At 39.5% G+C, this 24,886-nt stretch overlaps 1 protein-coding gene across 9 annotated transcripts in view; it reads left to right on the top strand.

The window, feature by feature from the left end:
• The window catches only part of PXK (PX domain containing serine/threonine kinase like), a 32,327-nt gene that overhangs the window by 1,888 nt on the left and 5,553 nt on the right, over nucleotides 1–24,886 (top strand). For 4 of the 9 annotated variants that reach the window (XM_064724488.1, XM_064724490.1, XM_064724493.1 and 1 more), the window contains exons 2-17: nucleotides 6,453–6,503; nucleotides 7,165–7,212; nucleotides 11,338–11,524; nucleotides 13,409–13,486; nucleotides 13,648–13,721; nucleotides 14,556–14,630; nucleotides 15,448–15,552; nucleotides 15,709–15,810; nucleotides 16,450–16,611; nucleotides 17,907–18,024; nucleotides 18,464–18,542; nucleotides 20,632–20,680; nucleotides 21,425–21,502; nucleotides 21,917–22,003; nucleotides 22,606–22,675; nucleotides 23,550–23,609. In XM_064724488.1, coding sequence (XP_064580558.1) covers nucleotides 6,453–6,503; nucleotides 7,165–7,212; nucleotides 11,338–11,524; nucleotides 13,409–13,486; nucleotides 13,648–13,721; nucleotides 14,556–14,630; nucleotides 15,448–15,552; nucleotides 15,709–15,810; nucleotides 16,450–16,611; nucleotides 17,907–18,024; nucleotides 18,464–18,542; nucleotides 20,632–20,680; nucleotides 21,425–21,502; nucleotides 21,917–22,003; nucleotides 22,606–22,675; nucleotides 23,550–23,609 — 1,423 coding nt within the window. Of the gene's footprint in view, nucleotides 1–83; nucleotides 171–6,452; nucleotides 6,504–7,164; nucleotides 7,213–11,337; nucleotides 11,525–13,408; nucleotides 13,487–13,647; nucleotides 13,722–14,555; nucleotides 14,631–15,447; nucleotides 15,553–15,708; nucleotides 15,811–16,449; nucleotides 16,612–17,906; nucleotides 18,025–18,463; nucleotides 18,543–20,631; nucleotides 20,681–21,424; nucleotides 21,503–21,916; nucleotides 22,004–22,605; nucleotides 22,676–23,546; nucleotides 23,610–24,886 lie in introns of those variants that run through there. The other 5 variants (XM_064724487.1, XM_064724489.1, XM_064724491.1 and 2 more) reach the window with 2 other exon arrangements.

Here is a 24,886-nt window from a genome sequence, read left to right as displayed (position 1 = left end):
AAAATCTGTCTCTAAGATACATCTATTAGTAATTGTTTGTTTTACTGCAGAAGCCCGTTGATAGCTGAAAGATGGCTTGAAGTGTGTGCAGCACAGATGGTTTATACAGAGCCAGTGTGGGATAACAAAATACAGGAAGCCATTAGCAGAGACTTGGTTTCTTATTTGATGTAAGTGGCCTATTCTGTCATTTCAGATACTTCATCTTATGTCCCTGGTGCGTGAATAGCTTGTTTATTGGTGGGTGATGCTGTCCCTGATTTGAACTTTCCTGATTCAAAATAAGCTGCAGAAATAAATCCTTGTCTCTCAAGAAGTGTGTAAATGAAGCCCTTTTAAGAAATAAGGGTTGAAGTGTTTGTGTGGGGCCTCAAAACTGTATTTTACTTTGTTAAATTATAGCTAGAAGAAAATAGATTGTCATTAAATGAATGCTTTTCAGTTTTGTTCTTCATTCCACCTAAAGTGGTATCTTCAAAAGATGCAGATCTATAAAATCCTTTATCCCAAACTAATGTTTGGAGAACTAGGCCTGTTCTAAAGCAAAGGCAGCCATGAATTTTTTTTTATTCTCTTGTCAGCATTATATACTAAGATTTTAAAATGTTGCTTAGTGTTGAAAGAGTTGTTTTAAACTTGGGTTTGTAATTTTTTTCCTGTAGATCATAGCTTCTAAAAGCACTCATATGAAGATGGCTTAGGCTGAGTTTAGGTGCAACTTTAACATGGCAACTGAACTACTAATTATGTAAACCTTCTGTTGGTGCTGAAAATAGCCAGTCTTCTGAAAAAACAGCTAAGGAAAAGGTGAAGAATTTCAGGAAAAGCTCTGTAGACATGGTGAAGTATCACACAGAAGACCAAAGCTTGTGTCTAATGAATAGTTTGCTTGTGTATTGTTCTAAGCAGTTTCTGTTAATTTAAATTTAGTACAACAGACTGGGTAAGTGTAAACTTCATAGCATTGAGTCAAGGGCTGTACTTGGCAGAGGCTGAGTTTCTGTTTCCTGAGGCTGAAGGTGAAACTAAAAGAAACAAAACTGAAAACAAAACCTGAGACCACTATGTTCTTACCTGAATTCTCCAGAAACCTCAGAAGGGGTTAAGCTACTATTGAAAATGGACTTTTGAGGATTTGCACTTTTTGCTTAGTAAGAGTATGTCAACCCCATAAATGGGTTTTTAGATTGTTAGGGAGCCAAGTGCCAAATTATCTGATAGGCTCACAGGCTCAGCAAGCTTCGTGCAAGTCAGAGAGCTCAGGAGTTCTTACTGGACTTAGTTCATCTGAGCTGGAACATAACCTCCGTGGTTTTGCATTGCAACAAAGAAATTCTTCACTGAGGTTTTCTTTCCGTGTATTTATTTCCAATCATAATTGGAGGAGGAAAATGATCCCTTTCTATGTTTGCAAAAGTTGTTTCCCTGGTTAAGTGTGTTACAAACAGTCTGAGTTTTGTTGGAATGTGCACTTAAATACAATTAATTCTATAGCGTGGTGTTTATGGAGTCCTTTTCATTTTGAAAGCCAAAAAGAAATACACATTACAGGTGCCTTCCAGTGGCACCTCACCTAAGGGATTTGAAACTACAAGAGCAAGCCCAGTCAGTTTCATTTTGTCTCCTTTGTATGCTTCAGCCACCAGCAGTGCATCAGGGAGAGTAACTGTGTGACCCCAGGGGCGTGTTGGGCACCTTTCCACAGCCGTGAGTCAGTCCCTTTGTAGGTCTGGGTACCAACCCTTCTGCAGAAAATGAAGTTTTGTTGCATTCCTTGACTTCAATAGGAGCAGGATTACATCCAATATACTAAGCCATTTGCAAGTGTCTCATCTTGATGCCAAATGTTGTGTTCTGACAACAGAGGCAATTTCACTAAAGCTTTAATAAATTTTGGCTGTTTAACTTGCCTCATATTGCAATATTTCATCTGTGTGTTCACCATTTAACAGTGGTTTCTTTCTAAGCCTTAAAATAGGATGCTATTTTCTTCCATGAAAATCTGACATTTTCCTTATTAAGAACTGTACCTGCAAGTCTGTTCAGCACTAAAACTACTGGTGAATTGTACATGTTCTTCTGAACATTTCTCAATTCTTTTCTGAAGTAATTTTCCTTTTTCTTGTGTTTCATATTTTGAAATTGAAATAGTGAAACAGCCAGCTTTGATTCAGTACATTGTTGTCTTAAAGGCATTTGGAAATGAACAGCTGAAATAAATCCCTCTCCTAACAATCTTTCAGGGTTTTTAGTTTTCTTTAAGCAATGATGAATGTTGACACTCATGGCTGCTAGATTAGAAAAACATTGAAAAAGCATTTATATTTTTCCTTTATTGTTCCAAATGGAAAAATGGAGCCACATATTTCTAGGACTGTAGGGTTTAGTTTAAAAGCTTGTAAAAGATTTTGTACATCTGCTTTACAAGGAATTCAGTCTTTTCAAGGCTTTATTCACTTTGGACAAAAACAAACATGAAGTTACTTATAGACATGGCATTACACAGGGAACTGTCTTAGTTCACTTGTTTGAGGTTTCAGAAATGCAGTTCCTCCCCTGGATTTAGTCAGTAAACTCGATTACCTCCCACCTCTTCTCCAGCCTGAGCTTACAAAAGATGGCTCTTTCATCACACTTAATTTTAAATATTCCAAACTTATGGTTTCCACTGGTGATCTTACTAAATTAGTATTGCATTTGTAGGTCCTGTCAACATTGTAGTCAAAATATTAGTTTCCATATTGTACTTTAGTAAACCCCAATTAGAATATTTTTGTTGGCTACTGAGTATTTCCTGAAAAACAGTGAGTAATTTGCCTTTCTGGTGAAGGTCACAGTAATGCAGAGCGCTGAAAATCTGTGATTTCTCATCTCTCTCCAAAGCTTTTCATGTTCACTAAGTTTCATTCCATGTAGATGTGTGTCCTATTTTTTCCCTGCAGTTGTCCTAGTTCATAGCTTTCACTTCTTGAATGGCTGACTCATTACTACAGAGGGTACAGAGTGTGAATGGTGCAGCAGACACACACACCTGAATTGTTTAAAAGTGGAGAAACACCAACCACTGCTGCTGCTCCTGCCTCAGATGGGCTCAATGGCACTTGAGCAATAGCAAATAAGTGCTGGGCCCTGTAACAGAGAGGCCTCTGAGGCTGAGCAGCTCTCCTGATGTTGTTGCTGCTTTTCACATGGGAGATTTTCTAAATAAACATTTAAAAGAGCTTCTTACTAGAAATTGTTTCAATCCAGCCTATTTAAGCAGGGATTGTATTCATGCTTAATTAGGCTTTCCTCTCTTTAATGCTTATAAAATAAAGCCCTTTCAAACTTTTAGTTGATGTGACCTGAAGGTGACCTGGATCTTTATAATGGTTGGCTTTTCAAGCCCGTTGATTAAACAGATGTAAAGCAGAAATCTGTGGAAAAAGACTGACTATCCTGAGCTGGAAATTTAGACTATTTGCTTGGGAAAACAGAATGTATTTCCCAATATTGTTGAGACTCTACATTTTATTATAAGAATCTCTTAACTCACCACTTTTGTTTTCCTATTTTGTCTCTGCAAAAGCCTTCTTTCCTGTTTGCTTCCTGTTTCAAAAACCAGGAATGGTGATAAAGAGCAATTGGTAAACATTTGGAGTGCTTTGCTTTGCAATTTTCACCCAGGAATGTTAACAAAATTTTGCTGAGTAGCTCTGAGTTGCTGTTGATAGTGTTTTAATAAGTGCTGGAGCACCAGGGACTAATCGTGATGAATTTTGGGGAGGAAGAAACCCAAAAAACCAAACCACGTAAATCTTGGCTCTGCCTGAAAATGGGTAAGTTCAGGACAACATTAATCCCACGCAGTGAGTGTGAAATGTTATCAGCAAAGGGTTGGAGAAATGCAGTGTGGTTGTCACTGATCCATGTGGTTATTTGGAAAATATTCCTTTTCAGAAACTCTATCCAGAGCTCTGTAGTACTAGGAAGAGATTTTAGGAAATGACAGTGTGCAACAGGGGTCACACATCTTTCCCTGCTCCTGACATCCTCTTCCCAGCACCCATTTCAGCTTTTTTTGACTAATTGAAGCAGCCAGGAAATGATCCCATAGGTAAAACTGCTTTGCTTGGCTTCTTTTAAGGAGTATTTTGAGCTGCTGCAGGAATTTCAAGGTTGTGTCATGAAGTGGTTTGGCAGTACTGATAGGAAGAGCAGTGGATCTACAAACCATACCTGTGTGGAGGGAGCCAGGGAAGCTGTTTTTGGAATGGTTTTTTGGAGGTGTGGTTTGTGTTTTAGGAGTGGTTTTGTGGAGGTGTGGTTTGTGTTTTAGGAATGGTTCTGTGGAGGTGTGGTTTGTGTTTTAGGAGTGGTTTTTTGGAGGTGTGGTTTGTGTTTTAGGAATGGTTCTGTGGAGGTGTGGTTTGTGTTTTAGGAGTGGTTCTGTGGCCTGTGCTGTTGGAGGCTGCTGCTGACAGTGACCTTGCTGCCCATGGGCAAACAGAGCAGCAGGTCATCTCTCTGCTGCAAGCTGAGACCTTTCTTTCCCAACCAGCAGCTGTTAGGGCTCCTTTGAAGTTATTTGGTAAACTGAGTCATAGGAAAAATTCTGAGCTATTCATGTAGGAGTGAAAGATGCCATGGGAATTTCTACGTGAGTGTAGCTAACATAGACTCCCTGAGCCTGGTTGCTGATGCATGCCTAAAATTGTTTGCAGGAGTGAACTCTGGTAATTACTAGCTTTTTCTTTTTTCCACCCTGTTTTCCTACATTTGATGATGCTGCTAAACAGAAATGATCCTGAGTGTGCCTCTGTTTTCCTTATGCTTTCATTTATTTCCTATGGGCACAGTCTCAGTCCCACTATCAGGTTGTCTCAGAAGAAGATTGTTGTAATTCAATTTTTTTCCCTAACTAAACTAGAATTTGGCAGAGAAATAAAGGCTTTTGTGCATTTGGACTTGAAGAGTTGAAAGCTCTTCTCTGGTCCTATGGGAAGCATATATCAGTGGTGCTAATTGTAATCCCAGGACAAGCTTGTTGCCACATGAAGGCAATAGGAAGTGTCAGCTGCTCACTGGAACTCAGCATCCTGTGCTCTGCTGATTATGTGTAGCCATGGCAGATACTGGGAATGGGATTGCATTTCTTATCCTGGCCTTTCTGCTATTGCTGTTCTTTGACTTTCAATCTCATTACCAGCTTTGGGGGAAAAGGCCCTCAACCAACTCAGAAGACCATTTAGGCTTTTTCCTTAGTTGTATTGACAGGGCAGTGCTGAGTTGGACAGTAATTCATTATGGTCAGTGCTGATGGAGAGCCTGTGGTGGGGACTTGGCTCTTCCTTACAGACAGAGCTAATGGCCACACCTGGACTGTGTTTGCTCTTCTCTTTCCACCTGCAAACCCTGTGACATAAAAAAGAAACTTCATTGGTGCATTAGACCACAAAAGCAGATATGGATGGGATAGGAAAATGCTCAAGTAAGTGTGGGGAAAAATAGTTGTGGCCCAAATATATATATATTTTTTAAATATAATCTTACTGTGAGAAGATCTGTGTCCCAAGTTGTTTATCACGGGGGTCTCCAGAAGAGCTGTGTTGACCAGAGTGGTTGTGTGCAATAAGATGCTTTGATGGCTGTTTAATGAATTTGTGTTCTGCCTCTCTTGGTGCTCAATAGAAAATGACCATCACTGGATAAGAGCAAGTGCTACAAGGGATTGAGCAATAACTCAGCTGCTTCCAAAATCCTAGAAAAGATGAATGACTGCACATGGTGAATCATCACTGGTGTGGTTTTTCAGAGGAACAGCCAATGTTCCTTTGAGACTTGATGAATAAGCAGTTGCTGCAATTTTTTGTCTGTATGTGAAGTAGCCTCTTCCCAAAATGCAGCAATGGTCACAAAACAAGTAAAACCAAGTCACTGGTGAATATGGGTTTCCAGGTGTCCCATTAATTGATTTCTGTTACACAGTTTTCAAAGATAACTACACTGATTCAATGTTATCAGCTCTGTGGATTTATGTTACTAGTTATGAGGATTTGGGTTCTTGTTTTGCAGGAAGATACCAAAATTGTGATTTCAAATGGTTAAGAGGAAAGAATATCGAGGGACCATGTCAGGCTGACTTTCTGAAAATAGACACTTCAGTTCTAATTTAACAGTTATGTGTCTTGGTTTGTGGCATCTTCAGTTTGCTGTCTTTTTCTGTAACTAAATTAAATTAAACCACTGCAGTGCTCCACAGGTGTGCAAGCTCCTGGATCTCTCCTTGTCTCCTATGCTGGGAAAGCAGAGCGGAGCAACTGTTAGGGATGGTCTGAGTAAACCCAGCTCTGACCTTCCCCAAGGTGCTGGATCTGAATTTTCTGCATTTGAATTTGTCTTATTTGAAGAAGTACCTTATAATTTAATTCAGCTCATTAGTTCTCATTTCTAATGATTTTTCCTTTTATTAGGAATACATAATCCGTGTCCAGAGAGGAGTTTCAACAGAAAACAGCTGGCAGGTAATTTCTTAAGTTGTAGTTCATGTGACCAGGATTCTTTTTTTAGGAAAAGTTTGAAAATTGCCTATTCCTAGCTTTTAAAATTTGAGCTGGAAACAGAAATGTTGATTTGAAATTGAGAACATGAAGTGCTTGAATTCTTTTGGTCAAAACTAAGAGAAAAACAGTATTGCTGCCAGCTACAGAAGGCAATGTTGTCTGCTGCTCTTCTGAATATTCCAGGAAAAATGCCTGTCATGTGTTTCTACTGTGTGTTGGTACAACCATAGTTTTAAAATCTGAAATTCCAGTTTGCCTTTTCAGTGCTAAAATCACAGCTCTGCTTTTATGAGACCAATGAAACCAAGAAGTAATAAAGACGAGTGTGAAAAGTTTTTCCATCTAATATGGCAAAAATGCCTTTTTTGCAGACAGCTTTGCTCACAAGTACTGTTTTAAGATAATTTTTAGAAATGCATTTTCTGTCAGATCAAGTTGTGATTAAAGACCCCTTTTTGCTCTCTGGCAATGTGTCATAAATCCAGCAGTTAGGCATTTGTACAAAAAATTGCAAAAGAAGATGATCGTAAATGGGAATTAATTTTCTCTGATGGAATTTTGAGGAGTAAAATTCTAATGGAAAAAGTAATTTGTTTCCTGAACTTTGTGTTTTATTTTACAGATTGTGAGGCGATATAGTGACTTTGACTTGTTGAATAATAGCCTGCAGGTAATTTTCACTCTTCATATATGAATAAAAAATGTCATTAGAAGAATATATTCAGAATTGTGATATTTTTATATATTGTGGTGAAGAAATAAAAGAATTTGCCTAGCTGTAAAGAGAAACTGTGACTTCAAATGTAACATGAATGTGTACTTATTCACCCTTAAGTTTTCTCTTGTAAAATTTGACTTTTAACATCAACAGGATCAATTTATATAGAAATGGAAGAAGTTGGCAGATACTGAATCTTTCCCTTCAGTCCTGTGACTTGTTCCGGTTTTATGTGTTTTTATTTGTTCCTCCTTTGATTTGGAGAAAGCCAAGGCACATACCAACCTTATAAATTCAGCATTGAAGTGCTATGTGTCTCATTATTTATATTCCTCTAAAAGCACTACCAGATGCTGCTTCTCATGTGATGGTTTTCTGTGTCACTGAGGAGTGTTCCTTGGTCAGACACTGGACTTACTGTGTGTTTTCCTCTGCTTTTTAGGACAATTCTTTCTTTTTAGTTTGTGTGGGAAAAAGCAGAAGTGTGAGTGTGTTTGGGAACAGGGGGGAAGCAGCAGTGATTAACATCTACAGGGGACAAACTCATTACTTGAGATTTCCATACTGGGCAAAGAGGATAAAAAGTGAACGATATGATTTGAGGATAGATTTTTGTGACTTTAAAATTTTTTCCTTGTTAAGTGTTTCGAGAATTCAAGGGCTTAATGCTGCTTCCACTTCCTCCCTCCTCCCCAAATCAAATCAACTCTCTGCTTGATGAACCTCGTGAGCAAAACCCTGCAAGGATGTTGATTTGTGTGCTCTGAGAGCCCACTGTGACTGCTGCCTCTGCTGCAGGTGGATTGGGGCAAATCAGTCATAATTCAACAGATGCAGCCTGGCTGCCTTGTGGAATTATTCCTATTATTGCCTTGTGGAATTATTCTGTTAAATCTGCAGTAGCACGTAGGAACTTTTATCATGACCTAGAAACCTGCTCTGTGATGTGCTGAAAAAATGCAATACAGAGGTGTCTCCTGCACCAGAGACATCCAAGATCTAAAATTAGACAAAGACCCATGGGAACACAGGGAGTTGAGTTGGTACTGGTCATCAGAGTAGCTTGGGGTCATTGTGATCCAACCATAGTTTTGATAGAAATCACAGAGAAAAAATTTTGTGAAAGGTTTAAAAAGAAGGAAGAGTTCATTTTGCAGCCACCTATAACAAGCTGCTCTTAACCATGGGGGAACAGAATGTGTTAAGGCAGGAAAAGGATTTGTTGCCTTCTCATTTACCTTTCAAATGAGGCAGCTTTAGTAGAGGAGGCAATGGACTTTTAAGACTTAAAATCCAGAAATGACAGGTTCTGCAAAGTTAGGCCTATGTGGAAAATCTATTAAGTGAAGGTAAATAGGTTATGTGTGATGGAGTTTAGAAAGGGAAAGCCTTGTTATCTGAAATAGAGGTGAATGGTAAAAGTGGAGGGTCCAGGAAATGATCTGAGAGCAACTTTGCAGAGTGGGACAAAAGGGAAATTTGAAACAAGAGAAACTAAGATCCAGGACAAAAACATCAGCTGCTTGGATGACTGGAAAACATTAAAAAGAATTATCAAAATGTACCTCTAACTTTAATGGGAGGATATGAGAGGGTAGTTAAATTAGCAGGCCATGTGCTTTAGCATTTGGTCTCCTCCAGTGACTCTTTTCTCCCACTGTTTCAGAGTTTTTTACAAATTATTCTTTGTGATGGTGGAGCTGAACTTTCCTCATCCATTAAGACAACACAACACTTCTCAGATGTTTCCATCCAAAACTCTAAACAACAATATTCCATCACAGTATTCAGGTCCCGTGACATGTTTCAAAACTCTTTAAGCTCTCATCTTGTGAATATTGAAATTAGAGTAAACAAACAAAACTCAAAACAAATAAGAAGATACCAAACCCTAATCTTTTTCCTTCAAAGCTAAAGATCTGCTGGAAGAACCGATGGAACTTCTTTTGGGTGTAAAGAAGTTCTCCAAGTTCTTGTGGCATACGTGACTTCTCTGTCTGTGTGGATGTGTTTGAGCACAGCTGCAGTTGAGTTGGGATGCAATTTTTCTGTTCTTAATCTAGAACTACCTATAGTAAGAATTGATAATTTAAAAATTGTCTAGGTTAGGGAATGCTGTCCTGCCAAACAGCTTGGAAAAAAAATGAAATATAGATAGGTAACTGATTTGTATCAGAAAATTTCAAGAAAGGTTCCCTGAACTCTCAATTGTACCAGATTGAAAAGCTTCTCCCAGTCAGTTCTGCATTTCTTCCTCTTGACTTATTTGACAGAGCTCAGTGGAGATCATTCTTCTGTTTTGTCAAGTGAAGTGCTGGTACTGGAAGTACTGGAATTCACAGCAAGATATCTGGCTTTTGTGAAGCATTTTATTGCAGCCTTTGAACAGACATTCCTGAGCAGGCTGTGGTTTGAAGATAAGAATGTTAATTCCCAGGTTCTTCCCATCCTGGCTCCAGTGGTGAGCTGAGAAGTGGTGTCTGAAGGCTTGTGAGGTCTTTGCAAGGTCAGGCCCTCAGTGAGGTGCTCCTCTGTGCTCGAGTGCTCTTGCTGTGCTGTGCTGTGTGTTTTGGCAGATAGCTGCAAAAACCTGGGCCTGAATGTTACTTTGTGTTGAAAAATAGTAGAAGTCTGATTTATAAATTTTAAAACAAATTATAGTGGTTGGAAAACATGTGAATTAGAGTCGGTTTCTCTCTGATGGTAGCTAGCTGTCAGGTCTAGGTAAAGGTGATGATTTTGCATGCATTTTAAGTGAATGATTCTAGAAAAGGACTCAGTTCTTGTTTAGAAACTCAGTTTTTAATTGAAAGGAGTGGTCTGCCAAAAGAGAGTTCTGTTTGCCTCTGGTGCTAAAACTAATTTGGTGAATTACTGGCTGTAAGTGATATATGGTTGCTTTTAGTTTTTTCCTGGTTTTTATTAATAGTTTCTGTAATTCAGACATAGTTATAGTTCTTTTCCAGTCCATAATTTGAAGTCAGAAAACGAGAAGTAGGAGAAGTGCTAAAGTTATCAGAGGACAACTCCTGTGTTCAAATGAAGGAGGTGGAAAGGAAGGGGGATGCTCCTTCTGCCGCAGTTTGTTGAGCTAATCTGTTACTTTTTCCACTAGTTAAAATGAAAGTTGTTCAAACACCAGAAGTCCCAGTCTTCTCCCTGGTGAACTGTTTGCTTTAGAAATGAGGTTATTGCATCTGGTGTAATTGATTCCTGCAACACACAATTCTTAGAGATAACTCCCAGGGAGATTCAGCTTACCCAAGGCAGGTGCTTTGATCTGCAGGACAACGATGTGTTAACAGCACAGAAAAGGTATTCTGGCAATTCACATGACGTAATTGAATCTAAACACTGAAGATCATCTCTTTGATCTGAGTTACACAAGGCTTTGAATTTTTTTCTTTGTCCTATTTTGAAGGATTTCTCTGATTTTTTCCCTTAAGTTTTGGATCTCTTGTGTCAGTATAATACAATTAGTGTACATCCCCTGGTAGATTGCAGCTATTTCTGGGTTGAAGGATGTATAGATGTTTAAAAAATGTACAGGAACAAATTCAGAAGATAAAAAGGAAATCTGCTCTGTATTTGAAATTACATATTTAAAATACTAGTAAGGCTTAACATTACCTACAGATACATAGAGGCAGATGGAAGTTACTAATCTGCACTTGATGAAATAAGAAAGCATAAATCTTACCCAGAAAAAATGATCAGGTGTGAATTGTTTTTGTGCTTTGCTAGAAGTACATCATGAAAAGAACCTGGCTGAAAATTGTAGCTATTTAATATATGAAAGTTTTGGGTAGTGATCTTAAATGTATGACTCACTAGCAAAATTTTGTCTCCTTGTATTTTCAGTGTTGTTCCATTTACTAATCTCTTCACAGTGGGATGTGAGCTGTCATCTGACTCTGATAACAGTGCTTAGGAAAAATAGAAAAGCTTGTACATACACAGTACAAAGAGAGTTATCCAGTAGTTAGCTTGCTGCAGAGAAACTTTTGCTTTCTGGATTGCTAGTTTTATATCCTTTATTTTGAGAGCAAGGTTAGTAATTTTTGCTCTCTTTTTAAGATCTCAACTCTAAGTCTACCTCTTCCTCCAAAAAAGTTGATTGGAAATATGGAGCGTGAATTCATTGCTGAAAGACAGAAGGGCCTCCAGGCCTACCTGGATGTAATTACCACCCATCACATACTGTCCAACTGTGAACTGGTAAAGAAATTCTTGGACCCAAACAGCTATTCTGTAAATTACACTGGTAAGTAGAAAATAAAAATCTGTGCTTCACTTTGACTTCAGTGGGTGCTGTGTATCTTGTGTGAATGCTGGCCAGCATCTACACTGAAGCACGGGGGGAACAATATTCAAAATTATCCTACTGTGCATGTGATTATTTATGATAAGGCTTCTCCAGCTCTGTGCATGGATCCTGCTGGGATTGTCAAATATAAATATTTGAGTTATTTCACAGAGGAGTGAAGAGGGTCAAGATCTGTTTAAGCAGAACTTGGAGGAGGGAGGTTTGTGAGAATGACATCTACTTTTCATAATTCATAATAAATGAAAAGAGATGCTTTTGGGAGATAATTTTTCTGTCAGAGTGTAAGGTGGAAATAAGTTTGTTAGCTTAGTGTTCTGTTAAAACTGCCCATTTTCTGAACACTGAATCTTTCAAGAATTGTGGTTATCTTGTCCAGCTCCTGCCCTTGGTTTGGGTATGAGCTAATTTAGAACTAATTGTTTGAGCTAGGTTGAGTACTTTTTCAAGGCTAGACTAAGCCAGATACCCTCTTCCCACAGATCCTGGAAAGTCAATGCATTCCTTAAAATGATGTCCCAGTGATCAGTTTCTTCATTACTAACTGTTTCTTCTTTGAATTTGTCTTACTTCAGCTTCAGCCATTGGATATCAATAAATATTTGTCTTACAGACTGAAAAAACTTCCTCTTAGTGATGAAACCCACTCCACAAATTTAGTTCATAGGCAAACCAACTCTTTGCAAAATGCAAAGCTTGTTTTCTTAGAAGCAGAGCCTACTGAAGCAGGAACTCACTGCTTCCTTTTCACTTGTCTATTTTCTCTCTCTTTATGTAACATTCTTGTGTCTTCAGCTTCAAAGTGTAAAGAACATTTCCCAATATGATTAGCTGTGCAAGAGTTGTAAATTATTAGTGACTCTTTAAGGATGCAGTTTGTCTGGCTAATGCTGAGCAAGCTGTTTAAATTCTCAAGGAGGTGTTGTGATTTCTGTGTTAATTTTGAGCACTTTCATCAAGATTGTTTTTTCCTGCAAGTTGTTGGGAAGCTGGTGACACACATCATTGCCTATGGTCTTTAGAGACACCATCAGTTTTTCATTTCTTAAATACTGGAGCAGAGAGATGATATTTATTACACTTTTTTTCTAGCATATTTCTAAAGGAAGAAGATACCATGCAGAGAGATCATCACATCCTTACCTTTTTGCTGTGTTTCTATACCATGATTCCCTTGGCATGATTCCCTTTCTCCCCCTCACTTCTCATTGAGATTTCCCCTCAAGTCACTTCATGAATAAACCAGTTGTGTTCCCAGCTGTGGGAGAATTCACTAACCAGATGGGTGTCCTCCCCCTTGGCCCCCAAAATGGATGGAGACTCATGGTAGCTGGCCAAATACCTCTGCCTGCACAGAAAAGGGCACAATAACCTTTAGTGAAACACAACTAATGAGTTTACATAAACTATGCTTAGCAACGTAGATGGATGTCAAAGAGATAAAAGCACTTTTACAGATGCAGCAGAAACATTTGATGTTGTAATGTTGTGTACACCTAGTGTGGGAAATCTGAGTTGTGATTTAGACTTGGAAATGTAGATCCAGTACAGATAGAATGGAGATTGGGAAGCCAAGTTTTCCAAGCAGTGCTTTCTCTGTTTTCTCTCTGGATTTGAGTTATCAGGTTAAAAATGCAAATGCCCTCTGTGTGTTTATCTGATTTCCTTTCAAATTGATTTTGCTGACTTTTAGTCTAAATTCCTGAAGGCTTTCTTCTGGCATTGGACCTTACCTCATATGTGGATAATTACATTATACAGTCTTAAATACATTAAATTTTTTTCTTCTTTTTCTCCCTCTCTGTCTCCTGTTTTTCTTTCCAGAAATTGCCTTACAGCATGTTTCAATGTTCTTCCGATCAGAGCCAAAGTGGGAAGTAGTTGAACCATTAAAAGATATAGGTAAGAAGGGATGTGTCATGAAAACTTCTCTGATTGTTTCCCCAACTATGAGAGGTTCCAATGCTGTCTTTGCTTACAGACCTTGTCCTGCCTGTAAGCTGTGTGATTTAGCTGTGTTTAATTAAAGCCCCTGCTGACTTTTTTCTTTACTTTTTTTGTAGGTTGGCGAATACGTAAGAAATATTTCCTAATGAAAATTAAGAATCAACCAAAGGAACGGCTAGTGTTAAGCTGGGTATCTATGCTTTAATTTCATTCTTAAGTCTTTCTCAATTTCACTCAAAATTTGATTTTGGCTACCATGTTTGAGTGATGGGGAGAGAGATTGAAGAGCTCAGACTTTGAGGGAGCCCTTAGGTAGATGTGTGGTGTGGAATTTCCTGTATTTCTTTCCTCTGGTGGCAAATCCAGTTTGGAAGTTTCTGTGCCTGGTCACTTGTTCCCAAACCTGCACCTCAGGATTCTTTACTTGTCATGATGTGGCTGTTGGTCATAATATAAATGTGCTCACTAAAAATAATGAGATGAACTTTTTAAAGTCATGGGTTTTCCTACTCAGACCTTTAGTTGTACTGACAAACTAATAGGTGAGGAGGGCGTGAATTGCTCCCTTAATGACAGCTGCTCTTGCTCCTGTGCTGAATGTGCTGCCCTGTTGGTTGTATGAGCACAGCTGTTTGTGACACTTCACTGGAGCGTGGAGGTCACCAAAGCCTGGAGGCTCTAGTGGGAGGAGGGAAGCTTTTCTTGCTGCAGAGGAAGAAGGTGCCTTATCAGTTCCTAATGTACACAGTCCCCCAGTTTAGGGTTGGCAAAGTTCATTCAGTGGTAGTAATGCATGTCAGGTCTGTGGGAGGAAAGAGGCAGTAATACTAATTTATGGTCAGGATGTTTGTATGGCCTTACTCAGCCTCCTCAGGTTTCATTTTGTATGTGTAATTTTCTTGCTTGCTCTTCAAAATTTGCCTTCAAACTTGTGTCCTGATTTGCCAGGGTAGAACATTGATCACATTTTCTGTATGGGATGCACCATGTAGTATGATGCCATTCTTTTCCTGTTTACTTCCAGGCTGATCTTGGCCCTGATAAATACTTGTCTGACAGAGACTTACAGTATGCTGTGAAACTTCTTTCTTCCTGTTCTGTGAGTACTGAAGATTTTTAAATTGTGCTAGCCTGAAAGTGTGTGTCAAGGACTGATCTTGGAAAAGCACATATAGCCTAGTTGGCATAGTTTGTAATTTTAGAGTTGCTTTTATTAAAGGATTGCAAACCCTTTAATTGCATTTCTCATATACTATGAGGTAACATGTTCTCAGCACAAGTAATAATCCTGCAGGATTATTACAGGAGATTCAGTGTTGTGGTTGATTTGATTTCTTTCTTCTTGTGCAGTGCTGTGAGATCATGAGCTTTTATTTAATCTCCTCAACACCTTCAGGCTGTTAGGATAGTGCTGTGAGGTGTAATTGCCAACCTGTGAGCTGGGATATTCTCAGGCAGCAGTGGATGAGGCAGTGGAACAAGTATCATTATTTTTTCAGTTCTTTGGACTCAAGGTGGGAGCATCTTAGTAGAGCTGCAGTGGAGGGTGTACAATTTAAGCTCCTGTGAAATGCCACATTTTAAATCCAGCAGACATCTCTGCCTGAAAAACTGGCATTTGACTACAAAAGGAGTCTCTGGAGTCTCTCGTTAGGGATGTTAAGCATGTGAAAGACTGGCTGAATTTTTTTTTTGTTTTTAATTTGTATGTTAATTGAATAATGTCTTTGTGAAGTTTTCTTAGCATTTACTCCAGGTTAAGACTGAATAACTTGAGTTATTCCATGCCACTGACAGAATCCAATTTGCTACTTTAAATATACAATTCAGACTGATCTTTTCTTATGAATTGAACACAAATGATTTAAAAAAAAATCCATCATCTAAAATTTACCTTCAGTTTCTTCTTTTGGTAGCATCCCTATATTTACAAAATCACTTTTGCCACTGCCAACGAATCTTCAGCGCTGGTTATTAGACCATTCAGTGAAAAAGGGACACTAAAGGACCTTATTTATAAGGTAACATCTTCCCCCTACCCCCAAGTCAAATGGCACAACTTATGCTGGAATGACCATAATGTTTTTTATAAAGTGTTTGCCATCAATTACTAAGCAAGCTAAGACAAGTAATAACTTTTTTGGGTGTGGTACTTGATTTGTGTGTTTCTTTTAAAGGCAAAGCCAAAAGACCCATTCCTGAAGAAGTATTGCAATCCTAAAAAAATTCAAGGTCTTGAACTTCAGCAAATAAAAACATATGGAAGGCAAATATTAGAGGTAATTTGTTTTTCTTTATTTACCAGCTTTTTTGATTTATTAATTTGGAGTCCAACTGGTCTAACTACAGAAAATGGACAAATTTCTGAGTATACAAGCTTTATATAAGCGGACTTAAAGCTAAATGTAAATTGATATTTGCTGAGTTGAATTTAGATATATTTGTGTGAGACCATTTATGACCCCCTCCAAAAAATACAGTTGGTAAGTGTGGAGCTTAAATGGAAGAGAGGTGGTAATACAGTCTGTTCCTTGTGTAAAAAGGGAAAGAAGTAACTCATAGCCTGCAGAACATGTACAGTAAATTCATAGTTGTTAGTGTGTTTTTATTTTTTTTTAACTCAAACTGTCATATTCAGTAGAATTTTAAATTTTAGTTTCCAGATCTCTTTGGGAGGTGTCCATAAGCCTGCTTTGAGGATCAGCATCAAATATTTGTTTTGTGAAAAGTGCTACCAGTGAAATGGGAATGAATAGTCAGCCAAAGAGGATGTAGATAGAAGATCAAGTTGAGTGAGCATTCCAAATGAGGGCCTTATTTATTATGTATTTAGTATTGGAGCATTTAAGTTGATGATTTTACAATCTTGAGATCATCAGAGCATCTTGTGATAGTCTTCTCTATTCCATTTTTTTCAGGTATTAAAATTCCTCCATGAGAAAGGATTTCCTTATGGCCATCTTCACTCTGCCAATGTGATGCTGGATGGGGATACCTGCAAGTTACTGGATCTAGAAAATTCCTTGTTGGGACTCCCATCGTTTTATCGATCCTACTTTTCCCAGTTTCGGAAAATTAATGTAAGGCTCAGACAAGGAATTCATCTGACTCTTATGCAAATCTTTGTTCTCAACCTTTGTTTGTGGAGAACTGACTAGAATGAAAAATCCTCTCTCAAGCCCCTTTTTTTTAATCTGAGCTTTGCTCCATCAAATTGCTTTTCTGCTTCCCCCAAATCCCTGTCTGGCTGCACCGCAGCTCTGTTGCAGCACACTGGAGTGAGGCTGAGGCCAAAGGTGGGCAGGTAGAGGGGGAGTGCAGGTGAGAGTTTTTATGAAAACAGTGCCAGCACATGTAGAGGTGAAGTGCAATTGTTTTAAGATCTCTTTTCACCCTGGTTTGTATTTCATAGGAATTTGCATATTGTCTACTACAGTTTCACTTCTGTGTCTGTACATTGAGCACAGCTATTTACTTGTGGTTAGCTGGGAGCAGTAATCAGCCTTATCTTTGGTGGAGACTGTGAAAATTGATCAGATGCTTGCAGATTCTAGCTATCCAAATAGAAAAGGTTATTTTTATTTGTTTGAGGGGTGTCTGTTTGACTGCAGGCTTGCAAAGCAAAATATTTATCTAACTGCAAAAATATGAAAACAAATTTGTCCTGTTGCAGCAACATCATTCCCTGCCTTTAGGCTCTCATTGTAGTAAATTCTGTGCAGCATCACGAGAGAGCTGCTTGCTGACCTTGCTAAACAAGTTCTACTGTGTTGTCAAAGAAATGGTCACAAGTTCATGGTTAGTCCAAATCTGTTAGTGCCATCAAAGCCTCTTACAGTAAGAGGAACCTCTTCTTTTTAAACATGATTCAGAAATCCTGGAAATATGCTGTCTGGGAGCTCAGCATGTATGTACAGCTTGCACAAACCTAAGGAGGAGCAACAGAGACTCTCCTGGGTTTGTTTGGTATGCATTTTTTTCCCATCTTTTTATCTACTTCCCTGTAAAGTGACAGCTGGTTGTTTTATGAATCTCATTCTTTGCTGTTTGACTTAGCCAGGAAAGTGTGCTTGGTTGGGACTTCTTGGGTGTGTAGATCTCTAAAGTGCTTTGTGAAGAGTTTACTGCTTCACACCTTCTTACAGAACATGGCTACACTGCTCTCCCATTTGTACCATCTTGTACAGAAAGGCAACAGAGGCTGCTGTAGCTTGTGGCATGAAGATTTCATCTGAGCTACAGTTATGCAGGGAAATGGTTGTGGTTAGGAGCTGCCTTACTGGTTCCTCTTTTCTGTCTTCACATGCCAGATCACTGGGTTAACCAGTTGTGAAAAACTAACGAGTTGTGGTTTCATTTTTTTGCTCTCCCACAGACTTTAGAGGGTGTTGATGTTCATTGCTTTGGACACTTACTGTATGAAATGACCTATGGAAGACCTCCAGACACCATTCCAGTGGAGAGCTTCCCCCCTGCTCCATCAGTGTTTGTTGGTTAGTATGCAGTGCAGAACATCTCAGTCACAGCTGCCTGGGTGCACTCTTAGATTTTACCTAAGCTGAAGGGCTGTGAAATAGCAGCCTGAGATCTTTGCACCCTGTGCCCAGAAAGAATTAGCAATTTGGTCAAATAGAAAATGTGTTCTTCATCAAATATATCTAGTGCATGAGTAAAACTTTTTTAGCTGAGTGACAAAGCAGTGTTTAGCAAGTAATGAGATGCCTGGGTTCCCTTGCCTCATGTCTAACATTCTTGAAAAGCTTCTATGTGTAATAGTAATGCTATAATAAAAACCACATGCCACAGAGCTTCATCACTGCTTGCTTGATGCAATACTTAGGGGAGCATCACAAGCCGTGCCAAACGTCCATTCTAAATCATTTGCTGTCCTGCTGTGCAAAAATGTGTTCATTCTTGTTCTTTCTTTGGCAGTGTCAGTGTTGGAGTCCATTCTGACTTGTGAAGCTCTGAAGAATGGGATGCCAACTGTCTCACGGCTCTTACAGATGCCGTAAGTCCTGCTCGACTTGTTTTATACTCATAGAAGTGTTTTTAATTATTTCAGGAGGAAGAAACTTTCTGCTCTTGTTCCTCTTTAGAAAGGTTTGCTCCTTCTTCTGAGGGATGTATCCCAAGTGAAGCTTGATAGACTTTATAGAGCCCACCCCTTGTTAATATGTGTGTTTAACATTTCTTTGTCTCTCGGTGTGTTGGAGCTGTTACTTATGCACTTTATTTAGCATGGTTTGAATTAATCCAGCCATTAAAGTAATGCAGGCATGATTGAGATCATGTACAGATTGATTTAAATGATTTAGAATAAGGAGTCTTTTTGCATGTTGCCTTCAGGCCTACTTCAGAAGGTTCTGCTGTCAGTTCACTTAGCACTGGTGAAATATGTCTCTTGCTTTGCTCGGCAGTGACATTTAGAGCTGCTCTGGGTCTGAAATGTAGAATGGATTTCTCTCTGGTTTCTTGCAGGGCTGGCTTGGGGATTCTCTGAAGCATAGACAGAATAAATGTCCTTACAGGCTGCCTTTCAGTGATGCAGTGCAGGGGGGCAAGGCCAGGATGCAGAAAGGGAGCGCTGTCATTGTGCCACTGAGTGGGGACCACACCAGCCTGCAGTGCCACCCTGCCTGCACTTAGGGCACAGCATTCCAGGGAAATTGCTGTCCCCATATTGGGACATGCCAGCAGCATGCTCAGCATGGAACCACAGTTCTGGTGGGAGGTTCTTTTGTTATTTCTCAGTGTGAGATGCTGTAGCTGGGGCAGATTGTCCATACCTAAATGTGGGTCTGCTCTCACAGCACAGATTGCAGTGCATTGGGAGCCTGCTCTGAGGTTCAGATTCCTTGCTTGGGAAGAGTCACTGCAGCCTTCAATTCCTTCTTCCCCTCCCCTCCTCTGCTTTTTATGGTGTGAGGTGGAGAGAACAATGCAAGCAGGGTAGAAAAACTATAGGAAAGCTCTGTGAATACAGAAATATTCAGATGTTTCAAGATGTTGAATAAACAATCTATGCCCAGCTGCATTTGATATGGAAGATGTTAGACTACATTCCCTTCATACCAATACTCTTTACAAAAGTCTTCTACATAGATATGCAATGCAATTAATGTAATTTAAAGCAATTAATATAATTGAAATATATATTTATTATAACCATAAAAACATGTAATCTGAAAGGGTCAGAAAGTCCTGTAAACAAGGATGAACTTTCATGGATTTTTGAAGTACTTTAAAATTTGCTTTATTTCTAAGTTTTTCATTCTCCTGAATTAACTTGATTCTAGATGTGAATTCATTTTCTCTACCATAAGCCTGTGATAATTTTCCATAGTGAACAGCAACTCAGAAATATTTATTTTGGAGCCAGGATTGAGGTCTCTCTGTGACAATTTTCTACTATGTTCTCCAGGACAGAGTATCTTGAAATGGGCTAACCAGTTTATTTTCAGACTACCATTGCCCTCTAGTGTCTTTGTTTTGGATGGAAAAGGATTAATCATTTATTGTGTTTCTGCTGATACCATAGAGGGGAGAGAAAATATTACAATATTTGCTTTAATTGCCTTTTGTAGAGGACAGGCAAGAATTCAGATATTTCAAATGTTAAGTTCACTTGATCTTTCACATGTTCCTTGTTAATTCTAAGACAAGGGTTTGCTAAGAGAAGTTTTTTTTTAACAAGAGCTATGATTTTGTTTTGGTGAAATTTAAAATAAAGTCCATGGATTTTTTTTAAATAAAAAAATCTATATTCTTTTAAGGAAAAGGTATTCTCTTTTTGGGGGAACCTTTCTCTGCCTTTGATAGCTGTACCTGTTCTATCCACTTTCAGAATAGCTCACACAAACCAGTTTTCTCAGCCATAAGTAGTGGCTACATTCTGAGGATTGGGTGCTGCTAATCTTACAGCAATGCTTAGAAAATAAGAAGCAGTACCTAGAAATCTGTGACCAAGGGTTGAGGACAGAGAAGCAAAAGGAGAAAGAGGGGTTAAAGTGGACAGTACAAATAGAATTCTTGTTCTGGCTTTGCCTGTCTCTTGGGAATAATATTCCTCTTTTTTATTTTTTTTTATCAACTCACAGATTATTCAGTGATGTCCTGCTAACAAACTCTGAGAAGCCACAGTTTAAGGTAGAGTTGAACACTGATTTGCTGATGTTTGTGGAAGTGCCAGGATGTGGGTTGCTGCATATTAATTGACAGAGGGGGCTGAGGAGATCTGGCTTGATTTGCCTCTGTGGCTGCTGCCATCAGTGTTTGGATTCCTTTGCCACCCTATGAGAATGTTGTGCCACCCCTTGGATGTGACCCAGGGGTGTTCAGGGGCAGCTGCTGAGCTGGAGCCCCTTTGGCTGGTGGTGATGCTCTGTCTGAGCAGAGGCTCTGGGCCTGCAGGTCCCTTGCAGTGAGAGGAGATGCCACGTCACAGCCATGGCCAGCCCCTGTGAGAGCTAATTCTGCTAATTCTGAGCCCTTCAGCACCTTGCTGCCAGCTCCAGCACTCAGGGACCACTTCTGGTCCCACTGGGGAGCTGCCCCAGGGGCTTCTCCTGGGGATTTGTGCCCTGAGTCTTGTGTTGTCAGCCTCAGAGAAATTTGGAGATGTGACTGCAGCCTCAAAGTAGTTATCTGTCCTTGCTTTTAGAGTATCACTGCCAGGGTTTGGTGTTTCTTTGTCCCTGCTGATCTGTAGGTAGATTTGAGTAGAAAAACATTCATCTAGAGTCTTCTTTTCTGCTTCACTAAAGGAGTAGTGTCACATCTTGGGGCTTTAGATGAGAAATGTCATTGGATGGATGGTGGGTTTTGATCAGTGAAGTTGTGCTTTCCTTTATCACATTTTGTGCTATGATTTTGTTCCCCATTCTGTACTAGATTCCTACTAAGCTAAAAGAGGCATTGAAAATCTCCAAGGAATGCATAGAAAAGCGATTAACAGAGGAACAGAAATTGGTAATGTCTACATTTCCTTATTTCCTACAGACATTTAATTTCCTCTTATCATTTTTACATGCAGAAAGTGAGTTTCACTCAAAAGTGATTTTGAATAATAAATATTTTCACCAGCAGATTTGCTTTCCCAAAAATGCAATATCAGGAGTTGTATAACAGCTGTTGACTGTATGGCATTTCACTGTTTTAAGAGTTGCAGTTTCACAGGTAGTGGCTCCCAAGTTAGAGAATCATTTTAACTTCAGTACAAGTCTCCATCCTCTACCAGAAACAGTAAAGGAAAAACTAGAAATGAAAAAGGGAATCCAAACATTCACAAAGTGACTACAATGTGTTTTCTTGTAGCTCAAACGTTGTTTTCAAACATTTGAGATCTTACTATGGTCTTTTTCTGTTTTTTCTTTAATTTTGCAGATTCACCAGCACAGAAGGCTGACAAGAGCTCAATCTCATCATGGCTCTGAAGAAGAAAAAAAGAAAAGGAAGATCTTGGCACGAAAAGTAAGCAATCTTTAAATAGGTTTCTCCCACAGAAAAAGATGTGTTTGTTTTTGTAATGTTTACCATGCACAGGTTTATCCATATGTACATGACTCTAGTCCTTCCTGTGTTTTTCTGCACTACTTCCTGGTTGTTTTCACTTCTTTAGCTAAGGAATAGGTTTACTAAAAAGTTTAAATTGCAGTGGTAGCTGACTTGCACATTGGTGCAGCCTGTTTGATGTTGCTGAACCAACCTGTCTTGGTTAGCAGCTCAGACGCAGAGGAGCTGCTGTGCCCTGGGGAGGGGTTGGGGCCTGCAGCACTGTCTGTTCCTCCTTTTTCCTGGGAGGGGTGTGTGTGCCAGTTTCCTTCCTTTCCCTTGTGGTCGGAGGGCACTGCAGCTCCCTGGGCCTGGCTGGAGATGTTTGAGCTCGGAGCAGCCTTGCAGCTCCTGTAACCACATCAGGGTGTGCTGGCTGTGGGGAGGGGATGCTGAGCACTGAAAGGCATTGTGTGAGACCGTGGGGGGCTGTTACAGATCTGTGTGTCAGTTCAGTCCTTACCTTTCATAGGAAGTGATTATTCATTCCTATCTTCCATTTCCTCTGCTCCCTTTTATAGAAGTCAAAACGTTCTGCCAATGAAAGTGGGGAAGAACACTCAGCCAAATACAGCAACTCAAATAACTCAGGTAACTACAGAGAGGGGGATTTGCTTCTGCACAGCTGTGTCAGGTTTTCTGTTATTCCTGTCATCTTCTGTCTGAAAGATTTGGGATTACCAACACTTTACAAAGTCTGGTACCACTGTTTAGGGTATTTAATAATAAATAAATGGAGGGCTTAAAAAAATTCTTGATGTTATATTTTCAGTTGACAAATTTAAAGTAATATCTCCTCTCTTCTGTGACCCATTCCTCAAAAAATTGATCAGTCTCTTCATTCTGTTTGATATTTGAGTTAAATAACAACAACATCCATTACTCGGACCATCAAATAATGCAATCTTCAGGGAGACTCTCTGGTGATCTGTGTTACATAGTAAGGTGTTAAGATGAATGAGAAAATTATGTGCTAAATTGCTGCTTCAGTGCCAAATTTTAAAACAACAGAGCCTTTGACAAATTTTCATTTAGTTAAAAGATGTGGTTGGTACTATGGATCAAACACATTGCCAGAGTTGATTTGCTTGGCTAAAATGTGTCCAAAAGCAGCTTGTTGTGGAGTACAGCACTGACTGAAAATCCTCTCTTAGGGGAGATGGGGTGCCACCCATGCATTGGCACAGCTCTTAGGGTGAACAGAATTTGTGTGCTGTACCCAACAGCCTGAGCAGCAGAAATGTTCCCACTGAGAAATGCTGGCTGCATTTCCTATGCCTTTGGGGCTTCTCTCATACTCTGCACTGTAGAGCCACTGTTGCTATGAGTGGGTGCATTTCCCAAGGTGTGGAAGCAGGACTGGATTTTCAGTCAATAAACTTGGCCTGCTCCCAGCACTCTGCCTTGTCTGTGTTGAGCTGCCATGCCACAGCTGTAGTTACCTGACTGTTGTTTTATTCAGCAGGCTCTGGGGCCAGTTCTCCTTTAACATCTCCATCATCCCCCACTCCGCCCTCCACAGCAGGTATGTTCAACAATCATTACAGTTTTTATCTTTTTTATGTTGTTTTTACTCCCCTCTGCCCTCAGTGGTGTTATTCCCAAGGATGATCAGGAGGTGATGGTTTTCAAGGATGGAACATGGAGATGTCAGTTACCTTGTGGCAGCCTGAGTGTGGGCTTGTGCTCTCTTTTGAGGGTCACAGAGAACCTTTTTGTAACTATAACCTTTCTGAGATACACATGATATGATTTACCCAGGGTGGACCTGCTTGCTTTCAAGTCTGTGTTACTCCAGGCCTACCCACATTGCAAATTTCCAGGCATTTTCTGGGCCTCATGTTGCAGTATGCATTTGTTCTGGTGTTAATGGTCTGCTGACTCTGAAATACTGCTCGTTCATCCCTTGTTTCTTTGTTCTTTTTGTTCCTGTACTGCTGTGATTTATTTTCAGGAATTTTAGGTGTGACAGATTCGGTGGCTTAAGCTTCATAAATCTCCTCAGTTCTGCTACACTCCATTGATAACCCAGTAGAGTTTGTAGAAACAAATCTAGAAACAGGACTGATTTGGGTTAAAAATAGTATCTTTATTATTTTTGGACAGTTCTGTTTTTCAGTTTGCACTTTCTGTGCAGAGAGTTTTGCTAATGTTTAAGACAGGGGTGGGAAGTGGTGAAGAATCTGCTTGAGTGGGCAATAGAAATGCTCTGAAAGTTTAATTACAAATCTGAATATTGAGCAGTAGTGGATATGCTTCAATCTGAATGTCTGGAAGAGGAGCACTGGCCAATATTAATAACAAAAGATGTTAACAGAATGCATTTCCAGAGGGGAAGTCACCATTTTTTATGGTGACTCTTGCCATAGGATTTCTAGTCCCAGGAACTTTCTCCACAGCACAACTCATTAACCAAAGCAATGCAATCAAATTTGTCTTTGCTGGGGATAGTCTTTCAAAGGACACTGCAGTCTGTGTGATGTAATTCAAATCAGTCATGCTGAAACTCAAATTAGTAATTTCTCCTTCAAGCTGAGGGCATGGGAAGTGTGTATTGTAGGAGCTAACTTTCCCAGTCAGCCTAAGCAAGATAATGGCTGTTACTGTGTTGCACAGTAACACTGCTATTGCACTGACTGTGATCTGGAGAATTTGTTGCCAGCTCTGCCAGGGCTTCCATAAGGAAGTAGCTGAAATGTGGCTCCAAAATGGACAGATATTTAGAAAGCATTTTTCCCCTATGAAACTACTCTTTAGTTATGTTCTGACTCAGACTTGCTGGAACTTGGTTGAAAGCTTTCT

This window comes from Zonotrichia leucophrys, chromosome 12 (genome assembly GCF_028769735.1).
Source record: "Zonotrichia leucophrys gambelii isolate GWCS_2022_RI chromosome 12, RI_Zleu_2.0, whole genome shotgun sequence".
NCBI classification, from domain to species: domain Eukaryota; kingdom Metazoa; phylum Chordata; class Aves; order Passeriformes; family Passerellidae; genus Zonotrichia; species Zonotrichia leucophrys.
This window is presented reverse-complemented; position numbering and strand designations above follow the sequence as displayed.